The sequence below is a fragment of the Xenia sp. Carnegie-2017 genome, unplaced genomic scaffold (genome assembly GCF_021976095.1).
Source record: "Xenia sp. Carnegie-2017 unplaced genomic scaffold, XeniaSp_v1 HiC_scaffold_57, whole genome shotgun sequence".
Lineage (NCBI taxonomy): Eukaryota > Metazoa > Cnidaria > Anthozoa > Malacalcyonacea > Xeniidae > Xenia > Xenia sp. Carnegie-2017.
In genome coordinates, this window is record NW_025813523.1 from 40,604 (window position 1) to 67,479 (window position 26,876).

At 32.8% G+C, this 26,876-nt stretch overlaps 2 protein-coding genes and 2 long non-coding RNA genes across 4 annotated transcripts; 3 read left to right on the plus strand and 1 right to left on the minus strand.

Annotated features, from left to right (window-relative positions):
• Positions 1–137: 137 nt before the first annotated feature.
• On the plus strand, positions 138–3,497 carry LOC124456587. Its single transcript, XM_047006997.1, has 8 exons — positions 138–225; positions 291–414; positions 1,936–1,965; positions 2,326–2,364; positions 2,458–2,490; positions 2,799–3,002; positions 3,193–3,363; positions 3,453–3,497. The coding sequence occupies exons 2-8, from the start codon at positions 379–381 to the stop codon at positions 3,495–3,497; spliced, it is 558 nt and encodes a 185-aa protein (XP_046862953.1). The 5' UTR covers positions 138–225; positions 291–378.
• A 34-nt stretch (positions 3,498–3,531) lies between these two features.
• On the plus strand, positions 3,532–4,665 carry LOC124456600. Its single transcript, XM_047007009.1, has 3 exons — positions 3,532–3,795; positions 3,917–4,023; positions 4,195–4,665. The coding sequence occupies exons 1-3, from the start codon at positions 3,645–3,647 to the stop codon at positions 4,501–4,503; spliced, it is 567 nt and encodes a 188-aa protein (XP_046862965.1). The 5' UTR covers positions 3,532–3,644; the 3' UTR covers positions 4,504–4,665.
• A 13,858-nt stretch (positions 4,666–18,523) lies between these two features.
• On the plus strand, positions 18,524–20,011 carry LOC124456611. The gene is made up of 3 exons (XR_006952351.1): positions 18,524–18,844; positions 18,920–18,969; positions 19,035–20,011. It is a non-coding gene; the product is annotated as an uncharacterized LOC124456611 (long non-coding RNA).
• Positions 20,012–25,104: 5,093 nt separating this feature from the next.
• LOC124456614 lies at positions 25,105–26,606 on the minus strand. The gene is made up of 3 exons (XR_006952354.1): positions 25,970–26,606; positions 25,701–25,798; positions 25,105–25,308 (listed from the first exon to the last, which is right to left on the minus strand). It is a non-coding gene; the product is annotated as an uncharacterized LOC124456614 (long non-coding RNA).
• Between the last annotated feature and the right edge of the window lie 270 nt (positions 26,607–26,876).

Genomic DNA, 26,876 nt, shown 5'->3' on the forward strand with positions numbered 1-26,876 from the left:
TTTTATGGTCTATTATTTAAAAAAGCAGCAATAATGCATATGATAAATCTCCATTCTGTACTCTAATAGGTAAATAAGCTCAAATTTTTCTTAAAGAAATTTTTTCTTTATAATTTACTATAGACATCAGTGGGAGGTCGGGAATATTATTTTTCTGCAAAGCGATCATTTCAGCGGAAATACGTCATTTGGCCGCCATTGTTTTGGCGTCCTCGCCCCAGTAAAGTTAGCCGCTCCAGTTATTATAGAACTCAATGGTCATTTCACTTACTTGCTGATCGTTTTTGTAGTCTAGTCGTAACATTTGCACCGAACTTCTTGCAATGCCTTCATTTAAAGATTTAACCACCTCTGAATTGTCCACGTTATTGAAAAAGAATGGAGTGGATAATGAAGTCATTGAAAAATTTCAAGGTAGTTGTTGTAAATATTTATATGTTAGTATGACGCTTTTTATGAAAACCTAGAAGACATTGCTAAAATTTTGATATGCAGTGGAAAATTTCTCCCAAGTTAGACATAACCAGAGGCGAAACTAGAACGTTAATTGGGGTATATATTCATATATTCAGCTCTGCCCTGCTGATTTCTTTTGTTTGCGATGTTAATTTCAAAAGAAGTCAGCAGGGCAGAGCTGAAAACATGAATATTACCCCAATTCTAGTTCGCCCTGACATAACAGTTATCTTTGAAATATTCTAGGACATTTCTCATATATATAACGCTTTCATTGACACCGTTAACCTTGATCGGCATTTTTTGAGTAAACAACGTGCGTACGACACCCACGTTGTTTACTCAAAAAAAATGCCGATCAAGGGTTAACAATGTAAAAAAATACACTGTTTCACGAGATATCAATCAAGAAATTCTTTTATTACCAATTCTAAAAGAAAAAAACTATATTTATAACGCAGATAAAGGAAATAGTTATTTTCCCAAAATAATGCCAAGGTCGGGCGAAGGTCGCATGCGCTTTCACGTGATTAATAATAGCAGACTTACCGTATGTAAAAACATTCAAGCTTTAAGCAAGAGCTTGGGAAGATTGTTTGATAATGAAAGTGGATTTTTAGCTACAAACTTGCAACTAGGCTTTGCAAAATCTAATTACGATAATATATGCACGTACCTTCTCAGCTGCAGAGATTGATGGAGAACTCTTTCCAACACTAACTAGAGAAGAGTTTAGTGACATGTTTAAGAATCTCCGACAAAAGCGTGCTGCTATTGCAATTTGGTCCAAACTTTCTGGCATGGTACGTACGTGAGCATTTATTAGATCAAACTCTTTCTAAAAACTTTTCAGAATGTTATGTTTATACCAGCAAACGTTTAGTGTTTTTTAGAACTGTTTAAACTTGTCATGCTTATTTTTAAGGTGTTTCATTCCAATGGAAATCCAATGGCTTTAGACTCTCCAGAGTTGAAAAAAAGGAAGAAGCACCATGTTATAAGCTCTTCTGACTCATCTGAAACCGATGATGATAGAAGTGCAATATTTTCTTTTGATGGCAATGCATCCAGTGAAAAAGGGGACTTGGTAAACAAATTTGCCATTTGGTTGATTTTAGCATAAAGGATGAAATTTATTGCTTATTGTATACCAAAAAATGTTATAGCCATTTATGAAATCAACACGTAGTTTTTCCTAGGTTGATATTTGTTCAGTGAAAAAGGTTCCTGACAGTTTTATCGAAATTGACAGTGCAGGAATGCACAAGGTTTGTTTCTTCCTTATTTACATTCATGTACCTTGCTATTTCCTGTTGAATAGTAACAAAAAACTTCAGTGTAAAAAGTTGTTAATGATGAAGTGATTTAAAATAAACAATTCTTTTGACAAACCCAAATCATTGTTAAATTGTGTGCACCATGTGCATTCATTAAAATTTGCAGCATATAATGATATGCTGGTTTAATTTTTTTCTTTAGAGTGATAGCTTACCTGTAACACCAATTCAGGTTGGTGCACTTCTGTTTCTGATCATTTTAACTAGTAATAACACATTTTGTCATGGTTACATATAATAATACATATAGTCATGATACGCAATGGTTCTGTATTGGGGGTGGAGGGTCCTCTAGTTTAGATTAGGCTTTGGTAACTTGTTGCTATACATATTATGTCAAACATTTGTTGAAATCTTATTACCTCTTTATTAATATTACGACATTTCTATTGTTGGTTTTATTTGTATTTTTTTTGTAGTGATAATAGTAACAGCATCACCATAAGTCCTGCTCCTTCACACCCCTCTCCTAAGCTCATTCCTACTTAAACTTGCTGTGAACATTCACTAATAGTTCATTTGTAATTTTTAGTGTCCAAATGCTCTTACTGCAACTACCAGTACCCCAAAAGTATGCAAGTTTATCTTCATTTGTTCAATGAATGGAAATTGAAGTACTTCTAAAAATCTAATTTGCAATTGAGTAATATTTTACTTGTTTCAGGATTGGTTACGGAACTACAAAATTCCAAATCGTGTAAGTACAATACACTAACAGCAGCTGATTTATTACACAGAATAGTAAGAATATTATGCTTAAGTGGTTGGTTAAAGTTGAAGGCTTACAAAAGTCCCTAAGGTTTAAGTCCTTTTAGAGGTGAGCTGATGAATGATCAGCTTTTGTTTAAGAGTTGGTCTCTCAACAGCCATTTCTTTAGCCATTTTACAAATTTGAAAACCACAATTGTATTTCTAAATTTCTGACATTATCTTGCCCCTAAACTAGCCTCCAACCATTTTTTGGGAGGGAGGAAGACAGGTCACAACAAGCGTTTTGTGTTGTAGTATTCTTATGCTGTTGAAGCTGGGTTGAAAACAGAGTATTTACCCCCAAATTTGATTAACGAGCTCATCAGAGATGTCTGCACAAGTGTGCTAAGATTTACAAGCTATCCCAGCAAAACAGAACGTGTAAAGATTGCACTTATGATTGTTGAATCATATCCATTCTTGAAGGATCCACTGTTGGATGCAAACTCAAAGCCATGGGTAAATAATACTTAAAAGTGTTTATAACATTTTGTTCAATTATTGTTTTGTTTTGTTTCATTATACGTATGTGTCAAATAATAATGAATATTGATCACATGAATGTTAGCTTCTTGTAAGCAATAAGACTTTTGCTAAATCATGCCTGCTAAAATCAATAACTGGGTGACTAACTAGCTTTCTCTTATAGGGATCTATTGAGATGAAAATCTATAACCGATTCAAAAAATTGCAAAGAAAGAGATCTAACACGCCTGTTACCAATGTCTTGCAAACTAAAGGCAAAACAACAAAGAAAAGGAACAGTCACTGTTGGACGAACGTTCCCGAGCCTTGCGAAAGTGAAGAACTTACAGCAGTGGTATCAAAAATAAAAAAAGAGTGGCAGTCAGCCAAAAAGGATCATGAAAAAATTCAGGAGTTGATGGCTGCATGCTATGCTTCTAGAAGATCACTTGTCTTGGAAGAAGTCAGAAGAATAGTGGAAGTTGTTGAAATGTTCCCTCTTTTAAAAAACCTGCTATACGTTACTAGCTATAGTAGTATTTTTATCCCATAAAATACGTACATAAGTTTAGCAAAGCTTATAGGTAACTGCTCTATATTTTATTACTACAGATCAAGGCTGAATTTGCAAAAGTTATGGGGAATAAAGACGTAGCTACACAGGTGAAGGAAAACTTCAACAAAGTCTGGCGTCACAGGCTGTTGGCATATGCTGAGAAAAACGGTAATTATTCAGAAGACTTGAAGAAAATGCACAATGCTATTGATAGTGGTATCCTTGAAGAAGGTATTTCAGCTGATAATCAACTTCATACACATCAGAAATTCTCTTGAAGGAAATTAAACTAAGAAGGATCAGCAGTTGTTTCTCGATCAACATTTGTGTAGCAGTGTGTGCTATTTTTTAGGCGAATGTGCTGGTAGAGCAGCTATCAAAATCGCTCAAACTGTCTTCAAGCAGCCAAACAGCAGGAGGACGCCTCGTGTTAAAGAAGCTGTTATCAAAGTTGTTAAGGTAAAACTGGCACTATATCTTTACTATAAAATGAGTATTACCATACTACTTCATTTTTGTTTCTCACATAACAAAAAGTAACTTGTGAACCCTAATGAAAGTAGACACTTAAGACTTTATTGTGTAGTCTCAAGCTAATTTTCTAAATTTTCTCCTGTCTTTTTATCGTAGAATGGCGCTTTCCTTGATGAAGAAATAAGAACACAAATTCAACCTTGTATTTTGGTTGTGGATGACATTTATCAAAGTGACTTAATATATGTAGTGGCAGAAGGAATAGTTTTGTGCCATGTAACGACCAAAAAGATTGGCGATGCTCTGGTTGCTTTGTTGGCCACGTACTATATATACAATATACAATACATTGATGGCAAGAATGTCTATAGCTTTCTTGACATGGCATTATTGGGAATTATCCCAGAGAAGTGTCCATCTTCGGTGAAAAGTTTAGTTGGAGTATTATCAAATGTGTTGAACTAATCATGAATGCACATGCATGGCTATATAGATTATGTTTTATTTCAATTCTTTTTTGTGAAGTTTAAGTTGAGTGAGATAAAAATATGTGCATGTAAACTATTTTAATGAAGGTGTTAAGCACTTGTGTGCTTACGTATATTATACGAGTCTTGTTTATTGTAAGCTTTCAGTAATTTCATTTCTTTCCAGGGCAAGGGGCTGCTTTTTAGCCATTGCGATTTGATGAGATAATGGGGCTAAATTGGCTATTCTGTCTAGAGCTGAATTTCACACAAAGGGCCATTTAGAAAATGGGAAAATATTGACCAGAACGGCCCCATAATTTAGAGCCAATTTTGGCCCTTTAAAGAGGGGCCAAATTTGGCCCCTCTTTAAAGGGCCGAATTTGGCTCTAAATTATGGGGCCGTTCTGGGGTCAATATTTTGGCCCCATTTTGGGGGCTAAAATGGCCCTTTTCTTTTTACTGTGTAGTGTTTCCTTCTTCACAAAAGCCGTCGACATAGTACACTCTACCTAAATCCGAATCTTAAATTTTTTTCTCCGTCATTGAGAGCGTGTTGGATTTTGCAGTTAGTTTGTGCAGATACAAATTCTAGCCACACGATTGTGCTTTGAGATAAGGGTTTATTTTCTTGTTTATTTTAAGATAATTCTTTTATTTTGAGGAAAATTATCTTGCACAAAATGACATTTATCTTTTTTTATTCAAAAACATAATAATATTTGCAGTTTTGCATTTTGGAAGTATGAAAATTATGATGGAATAACGAAAAATGAAAAATTTACGTACAACATAAAGCTTAAGCGTAATTGGCATCAATTAAAGTTTGATTTAAACATAAAAAATCATATCACTTTTTCTGATATTTTTTGCTCAATAATTCTACATTCCGCAAGTATTAACACTTGTACTCTCTCTGACATCCTTTATTCTCATCTGTATTCCTTTGAGTTTATGTCATTTGACTCAGGTGTGATTAAAGGATGGTTTTTGAAGTACAGGCACAGAGACAGCATGGCATATTTCCTGCCTAAAACTAATGACGAAATATTTGGAAAAAATACTGCTCGAACTTATTTTATGGCTATAAAAACTTAGTGTAACATACAAATTACTTGAAGCAAAATACAACTGACAGCACTATATGCATGGTAAACATACTATAGTAGGTTAGTCGACTTTTTAGTTTTTTTAAATTGAGGTTTGCAAATTATTACCAACTTCTTTTCATTAAAACAATAACAATCACCATTTAACTTCAGTGTAAACTTAACTCAAAAGTCATTTAAAGAAGCACAACTCCTAAATTTTATGCATAAACGTCTTAATTAAAAACTTTTTCCAATGTCCTGTTCTGTCGTTTCTCACGGCGAATCTGGGAACATTGAAAAGAGGGTATATGTAACAAAACAGGTTCATCTTTGCATAGCCTTGGAAGAGGCCACTTTTTTGTTGTAAAATTTTAAATCAATTCCATATGGAAACTGACAGTTAAAAGAAATTGGTGGTAAAGCAATTTTCTTGATTTTTGTTTCATTTAATTATATATTCCAAAATAAGCGCATGTCATCCGGATAAGCATTATGCAAACCAAGCAGAGATTGACATATTCCTTGTTGTTTCCTAACTTTACGTATCGTTTTCGTGTCTACGTCTAACAGCCTTCTCTTATCTTGAAAAGGTGTAATCCCTTTACTTTCTTTTAACCATATCCCAATGATCTGGCCGCCAAACATATGACACAATAGGCTGGTATTCTTACGATGAAGAATTGATTCGATGAGGTCTTTCGTGAGAATGATAAACGATTCATCAAAAACTACTTGACCTAAAAGTGATATGATGTTATCATTAGGTAATTAGAAAAGGTAGAAACTTTCTATTGGGTATCTTTTTCTGATTGTTAAGAAAACATATACTTCTGATCTATTATATGAGTGCCAAATTATAGGTGCAGGTCAGCTGTAAATGACTTAATCGCTTTGAATGTTTTGCTTGGAATAAAAAATATATTCATTTCTTATCAATGTGTTTACAATTAATAATATGGTTGCTTTTCATTCTACCGATAAAAAGTGGCATAAACCACTACAAATTTGATAAGATAATCTCAATCACTAAGAATTGATCTTCTCATAGCCAAAACACCAAGAAAATTGAAAAATACTGCAGGAAGTTCATTACAAAAGCCTTTTATCGATATTTTTAGCAGAGGCGGATCTAGAGTATGTCAAATCCGTCACGCGACTGATGTTTGAAATTCAAAAATTACCTATTCATAATAAATAAAAGTTCGTGGCCAGAGATTTGCCAGGCGGAAAGCGAATTTTCAATATGAACATAATAGCCCAACATAATACTTTTAAGAAAGCCATCACAATAATCAAATAGAGAAGGATTTATTAATTACGTTTCGTCTTTAACTTAAGACATCTTCAGATTAATTGAATTAATATATATACACGGGGTTTTAAATACAAGCATATAGTATGGGGTGTTAAATTACATGTGAGAGGAGTAGGAAGTTTAGATGATGGAATAAGTGAGGATGGCGGTATATTAAAAAAGGTGAAGGGGGATTGAGTTGCCTTGGGTGTTAAGGGAGGGTTTAAGTTTGGATATAAGAAGGCTTTCATGAATCATAAGGTCATAATTGTCGGAGGAGGAAGAGAGAATTGAGAAATCATTAAAATCGGCAAGGTGAGATGTATTTCTTATATGAGAAAGAACTGCAGATGGTGGTGGACATAAGGAAGGCTTCCCTGTTAAGGGAGAGATTCCCAAGTGTTCTGATATTCTGGTGTGTAAATGACGCGTGGTTTGACCCACATACGATGCAGAGCAGCATCGACACTTAAATGAGTATACAACACCAGATCTCAGGAGCTTGGGAACCCTATCCTTAAAAGGAAAGAAAGAGGAGAGACGCCTGGAAGAACGAAAAACAAAGCGAACGTTGATATGAGGAAAGGCAGCATTGCAGAGTCGAGTGATTTGAGTGCGAATCTGAAGACAGTGTAGGCCAGTGAAAGGGAGACAGAAGTACATGATTTTCTTAGGAGCAGTGTGAATAAGATCTTTGGGTTCAAATGTATTGTTGAGGAAGCGGTGAACATGATTGTCAAATATGTATGAAGGGAAGTTGTTTAAGGTGAACAATTTTCTAACGACTTCTAGTTCGGTATGAAAGTGCTCATAGCTGGAACAGAGGTTGAAAATTCTGTGAAGTAAAGAGGAGATCAAGGAGCGTTTGTATTGAATGGGAATGAAACTATGGAAATTGGTGAAGAGACCAGTGAAAGTGGGTTTACGATACACGGAGGTGGAAAACTTGCCGTTTGAGCGAGTTATTTTACGTCAAGAAAGGGAGCGTGTTGTCTTTTCCAGTTCAGATGTAAAGGAGATGTTAGGATGTTGGTGGTTGAGATAGGTAAGGAAAAGAGGTATGTGATCCAATGATCGGAAGAGTAGAAAGCAATCATCAACGTAACGTTGGTAAAGAAGGGGTTTGAAGGTGGAGGGACAGTTGTGAAGCCATGAATTTTCATTGAAGGCCATAAATATGTTCGCAAATAGTGGGCCTAGGGGGCTGCCCATAGCCACACCATCAATCTGTTTATAAACTTGGCCGATAAAGAGGAAATTCTGTCTTCAGATGTCATTTTGAGTTGGAACAAGCAGTGTGGACTTTTTTAAATTATTGATGAATGTCAAGAAGATAATTTAAGAATGATTTATGATGTATATGAAAGTAAATTTGTCTTGGAACAAAAATCTCTTATTAACGCATTTATTAAAGTATTAAAAAAATATTTGGATGAAAATGATGATAATCACCAACATATTGAACAAATGAAAAAACTTATGAACAGCAATGTTGAAAAAATAATTTTTTATGTAGCTGAATAGGTTGAAGATGTGTGTGTGTGTTTATATATATAACTTACCCCTTCCATGTAAAAACAGATTGATGGAAAAATGTCTAGTGTACAGAAGTATCAATGTATGTTTACAAATTGTATACAATCCAAAAAACAACTGCTCTTTTTATTTTAAATGTTGTGAAAGATTTTACCCATGTCATTATTGTCATAATAAAGATCATTTTTGCAATGAAAAAGTCACTCCAAAAGATATTTCCTGGATAATGTGTAATTATTGTGGATTTGAGCAAGGGTTTCAACAGTATTGTATCAAGTGTAAGAAAAAGTTGGCTGACTATTTTTGTGACTAATGTAAGGTTTACGATGATTATTCGAAAGATCCTTATCATCGTGTAAAATGTGGTGTTTGTAGAATTAAATTACATAGATCATTTCATTGTGATGCTTGTGGATTGTGTTTCGAAAGGAAAAAGGAAAAAGTCAATATCATATATGCAAGAACGAACATGTTCAATGTATGATATGTTTGGAGGATACATTAACTGGAATCGGGATGTTAAAATTTGGTCACAAAATGCATTATGATTGTTTGACACAATTATTATTAAAAGCATTTTCTAATTGCCCGATATGTAGAGCTGATTTATTAACACCAACAACTATCCCATCAATTAAGCGAGCATCTTTAAGACCCGTGTCTAGTACAACCTGATACTACCCTCAATAAAAACAAAAAAAACATGATTTTTTTATTATATGAAGTATTATATGAAGTATTATATGAAGTATTAGATAAAGTATTTACAAAATGATGTAAATAAACGAATTTTAAGACATTTTTCTAAAAAATACTCCATTGTGTTGTTTAAATTAATTTCTTGGTTGAGTTCTTTTAATTGATCAAGTAATTTTTTTTTCTCTCAAATAGATCAATTAAAAACTTTGCTTCTTCCTCATTTTTAAATATGATATTTCCTTTTATAAGAGAATAAAATTGTCTACTAACACAATTTCGTCCAGTGTTAAAAGATAATATATTACAAGAGTATTCAGGATTTTTAACGATTTCGTTGTTGTATTCTTCAAGTTTTTTTTTTGGTCGGACGTCCTCTCTTTTTTTTATACTTTCAGTAGCATCCATTAATTGTTTTTTTTCCTAACCATTCATTAATATTATGAGGAGGACTCGTAAATACTAGATTGGGATGAGCAAATACTTGATCTTGTTTCATTTGTTCAGGAGGAGGAGTGTATTTCCTTGATTTTGATTCACAGTATAAATTGTATAAATTCAACGTCTTCAAGTTCTCTTAAAATAGTACGCGGTGTGGTGATATTGTAATTTAAGAAAGACATCGTGGTTGGTGACATAATACTTGTAGTTGAGATTGGAGACATGATATTCATAAGAGTTGTATTTTTTTTAGTAGGAGAATTTTTTGTTGAATATACATTATTAATTATGGGTAAAGGAGATGATTTTTAAATATTATCGTGATAAGTATTCAAATGACTTTTACCATCATTCTTTTCTGCTGTATCTTCATCCATGGGTTGTGAAGAATCTGGTGATGATGATGCGCAATTTTGATTTTCGATACAACTTGTCTCAGAACTTGTCTCGTTATTTGTCTCAGTATTTATCCAATTCGGTATGGGTGTTTGTAGAGAAGCATATTCATTATCCTCTTGAAATTGATTTTCTTCTTGAAATTGATTTTCTTCTTGATTTTTTTTTGCTTTTAATTTTTTTTCTTTATTTCTTTTTATAAACATAACGAAACGATTTTTCTTTCTTTTATCTTTCAAATAAAGTAAAAAATCTTCATATGACACGTTTGATGCCATTTTTTCTTTATAATAAAGAAATTTTTTAACGAATAAGCTCTTATATACTAGTCGAATTTGATATAAAAAAAATGTATTTCCTTTCATTTAATCTATTTATGGTATGATTACCCTTGGTTGAACTTACCACATACCCTTGGTTGTACTTGGTACAATCTGATACTATTTTTTACTTAAATTTAGAATATAACCTCGACTTTTAAAGTTGATTGACATTACTGAGTGTCTAGAAGTTACTTATTGAGATGCTTAGCATTTTTTGACGTCAATGAAGAATTACTACATGTTTTTATTACTATATATGGTCATTATATGTATGATAACTTCGAACGCTTCATATTTGCATTGCTTAAATTTTCTTGGTTTTTTTAAAATAAAATTTGTAAGAAATTTGTTTTTTTGCAAAAAAATCATTTATTGCGCGTATATAAAAGACCTGTTGCTTGAAATTGTATGCATTGAAGAACTAACGTGTCATATATTTGTTAAGTTTGTTTTATAAATTGGAATCACAAGGATCAAACGCAAACACATCGCAAATTTCAACTCCAAATACATCTGAAGATGAAAGTCCAAACACATTGCATTGGCTCAAAAGAAAATTTTATTATATAGCTGATGATGATGATGATGTAAACATCGAACTTAGCGAAAATTATAAAAAAATTTGCAAATTTAGAGAAAAAATACTTGACTTGCAGAGTGAATTAGAAGAAACGAAAGAGAAGCTAACGCAAAATGAAGCAAAAATTAACGAATATTCAAAAGAAATTCAAGCTTTAAAAGATGAATTGAAAAAAAAGAAAGAGCAAAAGGAAGCAGACCATATTGAATATTTAAAAGATGTTGCAGGTTTACAAGATGAATGCGATTGTTTAAACAATTCGTTAACTGATCATGAAAAAATAAAAGAAAATACCCAAGTAAAGTTAATATTAGCACAAGAGTGAATTAGAAGTTCTTCTTTTTGTTTTTGATTTAGTTCATTTAATTTTATTTGAAGAACTTCAAAGTGATGAAATATAGTTCATATAAAATTTAATATAACTCATCAAAAATTTTTTTCAAACGATTAATATGCAGTTGTTTTTCATTTTCGGATATGCCAACATCTAAAAAAATACATTCTAAATAATCTTTAGACTTTCTTATTACATTTTCCTTTTTTCTTCTTTCTTCTTCTTCTTTTTGTTTTTTATTTACTTCATTTAATTTTATATCGTGTTCTAATTGTCTTTGTGTTGATTTGACGACTTTTTCAAATTTAATTGATAATTTTTCAATAAAGTCTATCATCTCATCGCAAACTTCTTTCCAAATATGACTTTATATTTTAATATATTTTCTATTCCGTTGTTTATTTTTTTCTTGCGGTCTTTTGTATCGTAATACTCATTCTTTTTGGCATTTTCCTATCTTTTCTTTGTTTGCTTTCACCGATTTTTTTCTCACTGTCTTCGCAATAAGTGTATGGTTGCAAGTGTAGTAAATGAAATAAATGCTTGAATTTTATAGATCAAATTTTGCGCAAATACTACCTTGTGACCTCACTACGGTGGCCCACAAGGGACATGCAACTTACATAAGTATGTTGCTGCAAATTAAGTCGGTTGCTGCAAGTTAAGTCTGTTGCTGCAAATTAAGTCGGTTGCTGCAAATTAAGTCTGTTGCTGCAAATTAAGTCTGTTGCTGCAAATTAAGTCGGTTGCTGCAAGTTAAGTCTGTTGCTACAAATTAAGTCGGTTGCTGCAAGTTAAGTCTGTTGCTGCAAAATAAATGTACTTTAGCAAATATATCATGAAGTATTACCATAACTAAGTTAAAGTTGAATCATTGAATAAGTAAAGAATATCAATATGCAAAAGCGTTTTAATATTAGTTGTTATACTTGTTAATGTACTGTCACATTTGTGGAGGTGTGAATCCCGAAGGGGCAAAATTTTGCTGCCATTACAGAAAGGAGCAACAAAAGGTGAAGAATAGTGGTAACAGTGATGGGATTTCGATTTCCAGTAACAGTGTCAGAGGACTCAGTGCACACCTTACTACGTCTACCCTGCCACAAGAATTAAACAAAGCTCATTCGGGCGAGAAAAAGGTATTGACATTTACGGAATACAAAAAGCGAAAGTGCTAGAGTAGATCTTCATTTTTATCAAAATCAAAGAAGAGTGTGGATGAGAAACATGTGATACAAATAGGTTTAATGAAATATGATGGAAAGACAAAGAAATTCAAGCCAGCTCGTGGCCGTTTAGCGCTTAAAATCTCAGCCAGTGCTTCATCATCAGTAATTTTAAATGCAGCAATTGAAAAGTTTAGGGCTTTTGAGCGGTCATTTGTCAAAGATTGTGAGTATGCACTCCTTTACCTGATGGTTCTGAAGTTGTTTATATTCCTGGAACTTCGGAACCATTTGTCTTGAGTCAGTACAAAAAGGCTTCAGGAAAATCCTACTCAAGGATAACAATGTTCATGGCGACAAGAAAAGATGTTCTTTTTGATTCTTTGCCTAAGGCAGAAGACTTTACATCAGACACTGACTCTGACGATTCTTTTTTGAATGAAGGGGCTTGTAGGTATGGAAACAGTAGCACTTCATGTTTCATCAATACATCATTTGACAACAATAAAGAAACTTGTTTTATTGACTTATCAAAGGATTCTTTTAATCATTCTACCAATACATCTGCAATAATGAATAATCCTACATTTGATGAATCATCCAAACAAGGCTTAACTTTTCCTGCACAAATAGACGATGGATTGGCATCTACTCCTTCATTTGATGTCTTTTCTAAACCTGACATAAACTTGCATGCGGAAGCAGATGATGGATTGGCATCAGCAGTTACTAGTTCAGCTATACAGTGTCCAATATGCTTCTTGCCATTTTCAGTGAAAGATATTGCTGAACATGCTGACATATGTAATAGCTGGTTACTTGATGACACTTCTCATAAGAAAGACAAAGTACTTAGCAATATTGAGAGCTCTGTAAAAGATGTTTTTGAGCTATCATTATTATCAGAAAAACAAGCACACAAAAGTCCAGAGGAGATAAAATCTGTGTTGAAAGAGTCTATAAAACTTTTGAATAATAATATTTTGAAGCAAGACAGAGTCAGAATAAATGTTCGAAGAAAGTTTCTATGGATCGACTTTAAACAAGCACGTCTTACAAAGATCAAACCTGATGACAACTTAAAGGTTTTGTTTATTGGCAATGTGCCATTGATGATGGAGGACCAAAAAGAGAGTTCTTCACAGGTAAACTTGATGTTTTTTCATATTTAACCTCCACAATCACTGAAAAAAAAGTGGTGTTTAAAATTATTTATGTTCATTAATGTTGCTTTTGTAGAATTGTTAGAAGCAGGAAAAAGGAAGTTAATGTCTCGTGGATTTCCCAATTATTCCACAATGGCACTGATGGGTAATGACTTCCGACTACTTGGTGAGGCTATGGTTATGTCTGTCATACAGGGTGGTCCAGCTCCAAATTTCTTAAATGAAAGTATATTCCAATATATTGCAAAGCAAGATTTGTCTGCAGAAAATTGTCAAAATGAGGCATTTAAATCAGCAGCTATTAAGGTATGAAGTATTTTAGAAGATGACCTAACCTTATTGATCTTTTTCATTCTTATGTTTATTTTTATTGCATAAAGTTTAGTTTTATGTTCTGTATTAGAAAAAGTGAAATTGCTCTTTTTTGTATTTTAGTTATCATCCTGTATAACAGATGATGTACTTCATGAAACCATATTGGCAGATGAGATATTAGATGTTTTGCAGAATGTTGGATACACCGGTGTGCCTCAAAAAGAAAGCATCAAATCATCCAAAGACATAGTGCAGTATGTGTTTTTTATTCTGCTAATATTTTTTATCTAAAATTGCTTTTAAAAGTACTTCATCTTAGTATTAATGTATCAATATACTTTCAATTGGCATCGTGTAAAAAATCAAAGTAACCTTCATTCTCACACACCCCTGGGAGTGGCTGCTGGCAAACACTCCTGCTACATAATCATAGCATGATAGTCATAACTACATCAGGAGTTAAAATGACGAATTTTTGCAAAATTGTTTACTCTCCACTCTTGCATAAATGGGTTGCTAGCTTAGTGTGTGCTGCTCACTTAGAGGAAAATAACCCTTTTATTTGCCTCTGCTCACATGCATTAATTGCTTTTGATTTGTTCTTTTCACTAGATCTATTTGTATAAAAGATCAAATCTCTAACAGCGTAGCCCAGCTGCAACAACTTCAAGAAGGCTTGTCTAACTGTAATCTTTTGACGCGATAAGAAAACAGCCACATGTATGGAAGGCAGTGTTTGTGCCGAGTGATATTTTCAAGTTTACTGCTGATGAGTTTCTTGACCATCTGCAACCTCAATATAGTAGCTCTCAAGCTTTGAAGATGAAGGAAGTGGATACCTTTAAATTCTTCAATGATGTAATACAAAAGTTTGAAGATGGTAAGGATACTAATATAAGCACATTAATTCTATACAATAAGGCTTACATAAACAGTGCAGGAACACAATATGTATAGTGCACATATAAATTGTATTCTAGAGTAAAAATAAGATATTCTACAGCATGTTTCATCCGTGCAGAAGTTGCTAAGCTTAAAGGATAACAAAATAAGTTTAATGGTGATGTTATAGATCCATTTCGATGTTTTGAAGACAAAAATTTACCAAATTCGGAGTGCATCGATCTACGCTTTCATTACCAAAACTCTGCAACACAACAATCAGCTCATTAACAAATGAAGTTGCACTGTTATATGTGCGGTGCAATTTTATTTCAACATCTACAGCGTGTGTTATAAGCTATGTTTTTGCCGCTGAGGTAATAATGTTAATGCATTTCAGGTTTGCAAAATATAACTATGACAGATTTCCTGCAATGGTGCAGTGGGTCCAAGGAAGTACCGCCGTTAGGTTTTCCCAATAGATTCAATGTTGCTTTCATCAATGATTGCAAAGATTGCTGCAAATGTAGACCATCTACGTCAACATGTGACTTGCTGGTAAAGTTACCTGTTCATATAGCTTCGGAATGTGAAATGGAAGAATTAATGGTTTCTGCCATTGGGGATTCGTGTGATTTTGGACTTATCTGAAAAGCAGACCTGACAATTGAAACTAATACTTTAATCGACTTGATCATTGCGAAATCGTTTTTTTGATGTTATGGTTATTCGCTTACACTCTAATGTGTTATTAGAAGCGTACGTACACAAACATTTAACATAAACAACATTTACAGCAAAAGTCAAACGTCGTGCCTGGTTTGTCCATGACGTGAAACTCATGTTTTTTTTTGTCGATTTTCCCGTTAACATTTAATCCTTATCATTAGCAGCTTCTACTAAGCATTGAAATAGTGCTAATGCTTCAGTTGCATTATTTGGAAGACGTAGTCCTTTTATTTCCATTACATGTTCGAAATACTCTTTGTAGTCATTTAGTCCTTCTTCCATCTCACATTCTTCCTCCATTTTGTTAATTTTGTCTGTTGGCACTTGGACAATGTAGTCAGCTCCACCAGTTAATTCTATTAAAAAGTAAAGAAGATTTGGCACGCCAGGTATAGTATCATATCGCGAACGTTGGATATAGTGAGTGTTCCAGTGATCAGTTATATCATTGAGTTCATTTTGTAGCACAGATTGGAAACAAAACCAGAGGCACTCCATGTGAAGTAAGTTTCCAAGAAGAACAACCCTATCGTGAACTAGACCTTTAAAAAAATTAATCCACCAGTTGCTTCGACTACGACGAAAGTACGACCACCAATTTTCTATCCTCTGGTTTGCGTGAGAAGAACCATAGCGATGAGCATTCTCTCCTGCCAAGTCATCTGTCCCATTATCTCTAAAATAACATTGCATTGAAGCCGCCAATCCATTCTCTGTGCCACAGTCACTCCATAATAGAAGTGGACATCCGAGGTTTTCTTTTACATTTTTAAGAAAAAGATTTGCAGGCACTTTTGGGTCGTTGTTGGATTTTACCACTTCAAGCCAAATTATTCGTCGGCTGTAACCATCTATAGCCCCATGAATAGGGAATCCATAGGGCTTTAATTTGTCATAGCCTGTAACAATTAGCAATGGTGTGATTAATATGAAATAAAACATTATGTTATGTTTTATAACCAATCAAAATAGGCAAACCAAATAAATCAACGTAGCCATCTTTTGTACTTTAATAAATTTCAAGTTTTCCTACCGTCCATGTGCCAGCAAAAGTTTGGACCGTATGATCGATATACTCGTCGTTGGAGACAGTGAGTTTTCTTTTGCTGGACACCTTGTGGATCAATTTCCTTCATTATTATTGCCACTTTTTTACGTGAAACGTGTACGTGAAATCGACGACGCAGGGCATGCCAGATTGTTCGATATCCTTACAAGCTTCCAGCATCATTTATTAGCTGACGAATAATTTCTTTTAGCCTATCGTCATCAATACAATCATCATTTTTTCGTTTTTTGAAACCATATTCTCTGAGTTTTCTTTTTAAAGTTCTACAACACATTTTAACGGCATGATGCTTGTCTAGAAGTAAGACTATTTCGTTGTATTTATAACCTGAATAAAAATAAGTTTCTATTAAAGTCCTTAAAGCGTTTTCGTTATCTTCAGCAGCCATTTTTATTATTTATTCAGCAGCATACGACAGTTGCAAATCGCAGCCGCAGACTTAATTTGCAGCAACAGACTTAACTTGCAGCAACCGACTTAATTTGCAGCAACAGACTTAACTTGCAGTAACCGCCTTAATTTGCAGCAACCGCCTTAATTTGCAGCAACCGCCTTAATTTGCAGCAACAGACTTAATTTGCAGCAACAGACTTAACTTGCAGCAACAGACTTAATTTGCAGCAACAGACTTATGGAAGTTGCATGTCGCTTGTGGGCCACCGTACCTCACAAACATACTGTTGTTGCGTTTACTTATTTCACATATGTTAAAACTTGCGATTTTTGTCATAACATAAACCTCATGGAGTATTCAATACATTAATGTGTTGAAAAAAAAAATTTGCATTTAGATTGTATAATAAAACTTATATTTTTGATTTTGTTGAAGCTAGCAGTATCCGAATCCATTATCACCCATAAGATAATTGCTTAATAGATGTGATGACAGCAAATGGATTTTGTTTCAGTTATTATTAGTGTTGTCTAAAATTTACATAATTCTGTTTTGAATTTATTTGTAAAAAAATTGTTTCTTTATATATTAAAACTTGCGTTTTTTTTTGTCACAACACAACCTGCATCGATTGTTGGTAATTGAAGGTTAAAATGTGTTTTGTAACTCGTGTAGGATAATGACTTTGACGCCAAACGGGGATTGGTACAATATAATAATAGATGATAAGATATATAAATGTAACATCGCATCGACACCCTCAAGGAATTTATAGAAGACATATTAGAGATGGCGCACTCTGAATTAAAAGAACAAAATTACGATCAAGTTAAAGTTCATCAATATTTTCGGGTGTGTAACGTTGAAATCAAAGCAATCAAAGAATTACAAAAAGAACGCGAAAATCTGATAAAGTTGTACAGAAAATGTTAGAATTTTACTAAATTTTAATACAAATCTTATATTTCGATTTTGTTGAAGATAATGGTTTAATAAATGTGATGACGCCAATGGAAGATAATTTTTTAATAAATGTGATGACAGCAAACGGGCTTTTTTGAGATATTATTAGTATTCTGTTTTGAATTTAGGTGTGATTCTATGTATTAAACATGCGATTTTTATTGTAAGACAAATCATTTTGTTTATTAAATACATTAAAGCGGTGAAAAAATTTTTTTGCATCTTTATTTAATGCAAAAAGCATATTTTCGATTTTGTTGAAGTCAGTGAAAGATTGTACTAGTTACAATTATTGAAGATAATTGCTTAATAGATATGATGACAGCAAACGGATTTTGTTTGAGATACTATTAGTATTCTCTCGAGTTTACAATTCTGTTTTGAATTTAAGCGTGATTTTATGTATTAAAACTTGCGATTTTTGTCATAACACAAATCGCTTTGATTATTAAATACATTAAAGAGGTGAAATCAGTTTTTGTATCTTGCTTAAACACAAAACGTTCATTTTCGATTCTGTTGAAGTCAGTGTCCGATTGTACCAGTCACAGATGTTTAATTGATATTTAATTGATACGATGACAGTAAATGGGTTTGTTTGTGTTCTCGAAGGGCAACTAGCAAACAAAGACACAGTGTTTTGAGATGTAGATATGAACGTTGAAGGCGAAACGGAAACGAAGGGTATTTTGTTGTAACGAGAGTATTTAAGAACGCGTAAATATCACAACTACATTGAAGTTTCTCAAGCTCTGTTGAAGTTATCTTGTTGAAAATCGGTTGGAATCTTAATGGAAATCGTTGACTATTCGCTATTTGTTGAGGAAAAACTTGTACGGGTAAGAGTTTAATATCATTTCCTTTTATTCACGAACTAATTTCTTTTCTCTAGCTACGCTAAAGTCTGTTTATTGGAGACTCTTCCCAATACTGTTGCAAAGACTTTACGTTGTTTGAAATAAAGGTAAGAATTTAATACTATTTGGTTTTATTTACGAACCAATTTCTTAATATCACAATTGCATTAACGCTTCTCTAGCTACGCTAAAGTCTGTGTATTGGAAGGACTATACGTTGTTTGAAATAAAGGTAACAATTTAATATTATTTGCTTTTACTTACGAAGTATGATATTATTTATGGAAAAAATTATAGATGATCACACGGTATAGAAAACGATTAATGGATCATTTGAAAGAGTATTTGCATCATACTGATGAAATATCATACTGGGTTTTTATTATAAAATGTTATTGTAAAGACGTATATCAATTACCCACAAAATTTTTAATGTGGGTGAAAAAACAATTTATTATAAAAGTTAGACAATATGAAAAGAACTTTTATGATATTAAAGATCTTGATAAAGTTTTAAATATTTTTATTTGCATAATCCAAAGAATCAGGGTACGGCTTTTAAAAAAGTACAATAGATTTTTATGCTAGGAAAAATTATGGTTTATTTCGAAAAAAAAGTGTTATGAGCTTATTTAAAGAACTCTGCGAAAGTAAATTTCAGAACTGTCAAAAGTGCAATTATTGTGTAAGGTTCAAGTTAGCCTTAGCAAAATTAATACTGGATTATATTGAAGCTGATTTTTTTCATTTTATTCGTGGAAAGATACAAAGAAAGGATTATTTTCGAATTAAAGACAAATTTCTATTAAAAATATTGCAAAAAGGAAATATGGATTGTACTTTATTAAACACCACCGGATTGTTGGATAAAGTTTATATGCATTTAAAAAAAGATGATAATATTAAAGAAGAAGAATATAACAATGATATTGAAGAAGAAGAATATGACAACGATATAATTGATTTTAATAAAAAGAAAGGTCAGAAAGGAAAATTAATATCTGACAAAAAAGCTATGAAGCGAGTTAACAAAATTAATGATACTTTTTTTTATTAGTAATTTTTTTTGAAATTGAATAATGGAAAGACATTATATCAAAAGTCATGTGCTGTTATAGATCATAATGGATATACTTTTTGTCGTGTAGGACATTTTGGCGGACATACTTGTAATTTTTATTATAATCAATGTATACCCAAAGTTGATATTAACTCTAACTATACAATGTATATAAATATATATGCTATTAAAAATCAATTGTTTCATTTTTAAATGGTTTTTTCATTTTTTTATTGTTTTTAATTAGTATTTCTTTGCAAATAACATAGTGACAAAGAAATTGGTTATATTTGATATCGTTTTTTGTGCATTTTACCCATTACATATCCTCGAAAGAATTAACGGTTATTATAAATTTTTTTATAGTTCAACAATATGGATTTTTTATCTATTCAAGTATTTACCATTTTATTGAAGGAATATCCTGGACACCAATTGTTATATCCCTTGCATTTTTTATGCAGTAATTTACTAAACTTGAAAAGAACCATGTCGCTAATGAAAGTGCTTAAAATTAAACCAACTGTAGAAGATTTAAAATATTCGCTTTATTTTGAATCTTTTTCAAATGATGAAAAATTCAAAACTGTCTACAAAAATGTAGATTTTATTGAATTTCTATATGGTACAGTAGGGATAATACGTTGTTGGGAGAATGAAAATACCGAACATCTTTGTTTAATTTCGACTTATTGGCTACCGAAAGTTTATATGCAACATAAAAAAATATTATTTAATGAAAATTTTTGTTGCAGATATCATTATTTTAATGTAGATAAACAAACGAATAAAATTTTATATGATTATTTCAACATTTATTTGCATGATTCTCAGGTTGTAAAAAAAGATAGTTTTCATTTAAGTTTAGAGTGTTGTAGTGTTGTAGACACGCCCCTTAAAAGTGACAATGACATGTATATGTATAGGAATGAGAAATGTTGTTGACAGACAGATATTAGAGAGCACAATAGATAGATACTAAAGGAAGACGATAAATTCTAAACATTACATTGGCGACGAGGAATAAAATATCAACGCAAACATGGCAACATTTTTATCTCCCATGCCACATTTCAATCCGGATGAAAAAATCGGAGGAAACATTGCAAATAGATGGCGCACGTGGTTGGCAGATTTTAAAACATTTTTAACAGCCAGTAATATAACAAATAGAACTCGGCAACGGGCTTTACTTCTTTATCAAGCAGGACCCCGAATTCGAGAGATATTTCGATAATTTCCAGACCCAGGAGAAGATGATGATCTTGCTAAGGCGAAAATACTTCTTACGGAGTATTCTGAACCACAGAAAAATCGGTTATATGAAGTTTACAAATTTCGACAAGCAAAGCAAGTAGAGTCCGAAACAATCGACCAATTTCATACAAGACTGCGCTCATAATCTAAAAACTGTGAATTTGCTGATGTAGATTTTGAGATAATGGTTCAAATTGTTATTGGTGGACGATCCAGTCGTGTACGAAAACAAGCATTAAGAGATCCTAAATATACCTTAAAAGAAATGTTGCTTGAAGCAAGGCGTGAAGAAACAGGTAACGTACAAGCGGCGGACATCGAAGAGCATTTGGACAGCCACTTTTTAAAAACATACACTAAAAAAACCTACAAATAAAAACTCCCAAGCCGATAAACCACAGAAGATATGCTTTTACTGTGGAGGTAACTACCCCCATTTAGACAAACCTTTCCCAGCGAAGAACAAAACATGCGCCAAATGCGGGAAGTTAAATCATTTTGCAAGCCAATGTCGCAGCCAAAACTTGCAGAAAATCAAAACACCCGCTAAACCACGCCAAGACATACGACCGGTAAAGGCTGATGAGGAGAAAGATAGCAGCAGCGACAATAAATCGGAATACTGTTATGCGGTTTGTAACAACAACAAGCCTAAACGTCCTGAAACGTCAATATCGCTCAACGGACTATATGTCCGAATGACAATTGACACTGGCTCAAGCATAAATCAGTCTAATACTGTTAGAATTGTTATTTTCTTTTAGTCTTAAACTAACAATGTCGATCTATTAAAATGTTGTACGACCATGGTTGTATGAGTCGAAAACTGCCATAATTATATTTCTACCACATTCTTCAAAACACTTTAACACTGTTAGCTTTCTCATCACTCTTTTAAACTTAAACTAGGAATGTCTCTCTATAGAAACATTTTTACCATCGTAGTTAAATAAGCCGAAAACTGGCATATTTTATATTTCTACCACATTCTTCAATGCACTTTAACAATGTTAGCATTCTCATCACTCTTTTAAACTTAAACTAACAATGTTCTCTGGCGAATTCCAAAATTTTAGAATTTTTTTTTATTGGAGTAAAATCCATGACATTGGACAGTTTGAGCAACCTGGCATCTATATTTTTACTTTATTCTGTCACGCCCATGGATCATGCTATATTGAACCTTGGTAGGTGTTTACTCACATTTAATTTAAGTATAAAATACTTTAATCGTTTTCTCACATGGCAAATGCCTGCTGCTTTGATTGTTATATGTAGTGGTATAACATTTTTTCAAGTCATTAGAAGATGAATAAGGTATTTAATATTCTAAATTATTTTACATCAATTTTAAATGGACGTTGGCTATTTTTTGAATATACAGTTAAAACGGTTTTATATTTTGTTCTACTGACAATATCGTTCTTAGTAGTTTTTTAGAATCTTGTTAAAGCTAAAACTAAGAACAGGATTGTAGATGACGATCAGAATAATGTGTTTGCAAATCATAGCCATACAACCTCTTGGATTTTTAACAAAAACGTTTCTACCTCGTTTATCAGTGACATACAACATTTTCAACGAGAAAAAAAAATATCTGCACTCGTGTATTGTGGGACGATGAAGTGCGAAAAAGTTGTGAACAATCTTAATAGCCCATTAATTTCTGCAAAAATTTTGATTTTACCTGATGTATTAAATGAAACTCCATTTAAGAACTGGTATGACTGTCACATTTTGCCAAAGATATTGACTGGCATTAATTTTGAGTGGTATTTAACAAAAGATGTTTTTATGGCACATTTGTGGCGTTCCAAAGGAAATTTTTACATTCCCTCATGCAGAATTTTCTTTTCTATATCTTTTATGATGTCTTGCTCTTTAATCTTGTGGATAAGAGTTTCAATCTCTACATTCAACTTTTCAACATCCAATTTTAAAGCAATCACTTTATGAATACCTCCAAAACCAATAACCATTCATGTATTGAATACATAACAGATAAAAGTTTCTCATGATTTCAAGTGATTTTTATTGAGCTTTCGACTCGTTGCACTGAGCCTTCATCAGAACAAGGATATTTATTTACACGCGCTTTTAGCTTGGAGACGTTTAAAGCATCTAATTGGATTAGTGGGTGGATTAGTGGGTGGATTAGTGGTGGATTTAGATGGTGTATATTAATGGTTCTTTTTGCGAGTTATGTTGAATTCTACGTCAGATGACAATCCGAATGAGATGATACAGAAATTTGCAGAAAAAATACATTTCTTGTTAAAACCATCATGAAGACACTTGAATCATTGTTGTTTTACTTGCTTCCTATTGGTTTGATGGTTCGCCTTCAAAACCGCTTAAACCAAGCATATCAAGTTGTCGAGGACTGTAATTTAGAAGAGCAAGAAAAGAACGATTACATCTTCTTCCATATGCACGCCAAAAGACGCATGTGTAAATACGTCAAAACAGCACCAGGTTTGAAAATCTGTGGTTACCGCCTTCCAACCTTCCAGGCTTTTATTCTGGCGGCCTTTGGTCCATTTTTCGGTTTTTTTCTACATTGAATATTTATTCACATCCACGCAAAACAGAAATGAATTAGCTCTGAACATATTCTTTATGAACAACAAAATCTTTTTTAGAAAAGCCAAAGGGGACTTCAAGTGTCTTGCAATGGTTATTATTTCTTATATGAAAATCAGATTATATAATTCCTTCTGCAATAGTTAATCCTTTTAATGTCGTCAGACTAAAGCAAAAGTTCATAAGGTCCAAAATTTTACAATTAATTCTCGTATTGAGCTCTTAAAAACAGGAACTTTTAAACTACGTTGTAATAATGTTTTGTTTGAATTATCATGTAGTTTTTTATATGCTTTAGTTAAAAATACTGCAAGAGCGATAAACCCTAGAAATATGTTTATGCCTACAACATAGGATGCAATTTTTGATTATTAACGTTATTTAAAAGGATAATTAAGGGGTAATTAAGAAGTTTCAGATGTTTTTGAGATGATGTTTAAAAATAACTGTTAGTGGTTTTACTCAAGAGTATGGAGTAAACAGAACTTAGTAGTAGCAAATGACTTATTTTAGCAATCCTAATAGGATGGGGGACAAAGAGAAAGATAAAGAGAGAGATTGGTTGGTTTTCAAATAATTATCGTTAGAAAAAATTCATCGTGTTCTTCTGCACGATTTATTGAAAAAAATGGTTTTATTTTACTCTTTACAGTTTGTTTCTTTAACCTTATAATGACTTGCATTGCATATCATTTTGTTGGAAAAATAGCAGTTGATATAAATACAAGCTACATGCACACTTTAGCTTGATTCAATTCACCTGTATCGACTGCCAATTTGACTTCGCCAGATCCAGATATATGGATAAAACATGAGTAACATGACATACTTCTATGTAAACAATATCATGTCGATTTTAAAGAATACGATAGACAATTAGACATGTTAAGTATGACTTGACCACATACTCACTGCAATGTTGTTTTTAATAAGTCAAAAGAAACTGTCATTCAATCTATATTTCATTCCCCATTTGATAAATGTGCCAGAAAATGAGAAAAAGATAGTTTGATAACAATATGCGTTGCAAGACAGCGTAACACATTGTTCCTGCTCGCCCATGACTTTAGGTTTAACAACCAAAGAGGGTAAAACTGCGATATTCATGTTGATTTTCATAAATAAGAAAGAAAGAGTCTTTCCATGAAACAAGAAACCCATCAAATGTCACAGTTTTTATAATTTATTGTACTAACATTTTTACTTGCTAAAACATACATATTACTTGAAGTCGTTTGAGAAGTTTCTTTTCTCTTAAATTTATTCTTACCTTTGTCATTTATTATAGTAAAGATGTAAATTTTTATTTTAGCTCTAAGGACTTGAGAGTAGAAAACATTCAGGTGTAAAATAATCTCTAACATAAAAGAAGATTCCGCTACTGTACTGGGGAAATGCCAGTAAATTTGATGATCAATTTTCACATGTTTTGTACTTGTTGCGAAGTATGTCATTTTGTACGTTTTATGTAAATTTTTGTGAATTAAAAATGCTGTGAAAAGTACAAAATAAATTGCCAGCTGATGCAAAAATCATTTTTCACCTTAATGATTTGGTCCTCTCAAGTGTTTTCATCAGTCGCCGTGTTGGGGTGAAATTCCAAACAGTGAAAAGAATTTCTGCTAATTTTATGTTCTGCTGAGCTTCGACACTCTCATCTCCCAACATGGCCTATATGACGTCAAAAGCAAACAAATTATAGCTACGTTTGAATGAAAACAGCCCCAAACATCATTAAATATTTGTTAAAATTGCCTCTCTATTATTACAAAACAGCGATTTTGTGCACGTTATGATGACAAATTTCCATATTCCATTGAAAAGCGTGTTTCGAAAAACATTTATCAAACGCTTACACTTGCTGGCATGGTGACCATGTTTATTTAAATACATATGCATATTTTAAGCTGACAGTCGTTTCAAAACTACCTATGGATGTTTTTATTCATCACGGCATATATGCTTTTCAAACCAACATTATTATTATAAAATCATCACTTAATAGAAATTTGTACAACATTATTCCAAAATAGGTGACAGGAGACTACTTTGAAATACTTTACCACATAATTCGTTTTCTAAGTCAGAGAGCGAGGGAAGTCTCGAATTCAACAGAGTATATTTGCTCTTTGAAAATCCAAGATTTCTTAAAAATCGTATGCTAGAAATGAAAAATCGAAAGCAAACGTCGAAATTAATGCTTTGATTAACATCTATCTAAAAGATAGCCAAAGAAAAAATTAGCAACAGAATAAAAACAAACACATGAACCTGAAAAAGGATTGAAGTCACTAAGCAACAAGTCAGTGAAACAAATAAAAAATATTTATACCTCATCTTGTTTTTTATCTTGTTCTCCATCACCATGCTCCACGTCTCTCCGTCAGCATTCTCCTCGTAGGGCCATCAGCCTCCTTCTCGTAGCATCATCAGCATGTGTAAATACGTCTCCATCACCATGCTCCACGTCTCTCGTAGCATCCTTCTCGTAGCTCCGTAAGCAACTTCCTCGTAGCTCCGTCAGCATCCTCTTCTTTTCATCAGCCTCCTCTTCGTCTAAACGAAAAATCTAAGAACATGTTAAGATTAGGACAGGAAAAATTACAACGTACTCCTGTATCTTCTTCTTGATCTTCATCCCTTGTACCTAAAAATAAACTGAAGAAGGATTTATTTGTTTGATGGTAACAAACAATTGCAAGCACCTACCACTGCCAGGTTCACGTTCTTTCACTGTCCGTAAGCCTGACATGTCTATTAAAGTGCAACGACAATATCATAGCAAGTGATTATTGAGATCGTGCTTTCAGATTGTAATAGATCTGCTAAAAACATTTATATCCATGACTGTTTATGATTGAACATGTATATTAAGTGAAGAGCTCTTTGAAGATTATAACACTCGCGGAAAGGTTATCGTTTGATTCGTGCATTGTGTTGTAACATCCCTCAATGTTATAACAAATGCAGTGTTCTGTAACATTGTCAAATGATTTATTACATGCGAAATAATTCAAAAATATCTAAATAAAAACAAGATAATTAACGAATGTCTCACTCAATATATTCTCTACTCAATGCTTTTCGATTTTATTCAAAAGGTTGTTTAACTATTACGGTAAGGTACGAAGGTTTGTAAAACATCATCGCATTTGAAGATTTAGCAACATTTTGCCTGCATGTTGCAATAACTTGTATACTCTATAATATATATCTGAGGTAATTCATTTAAACGTTTC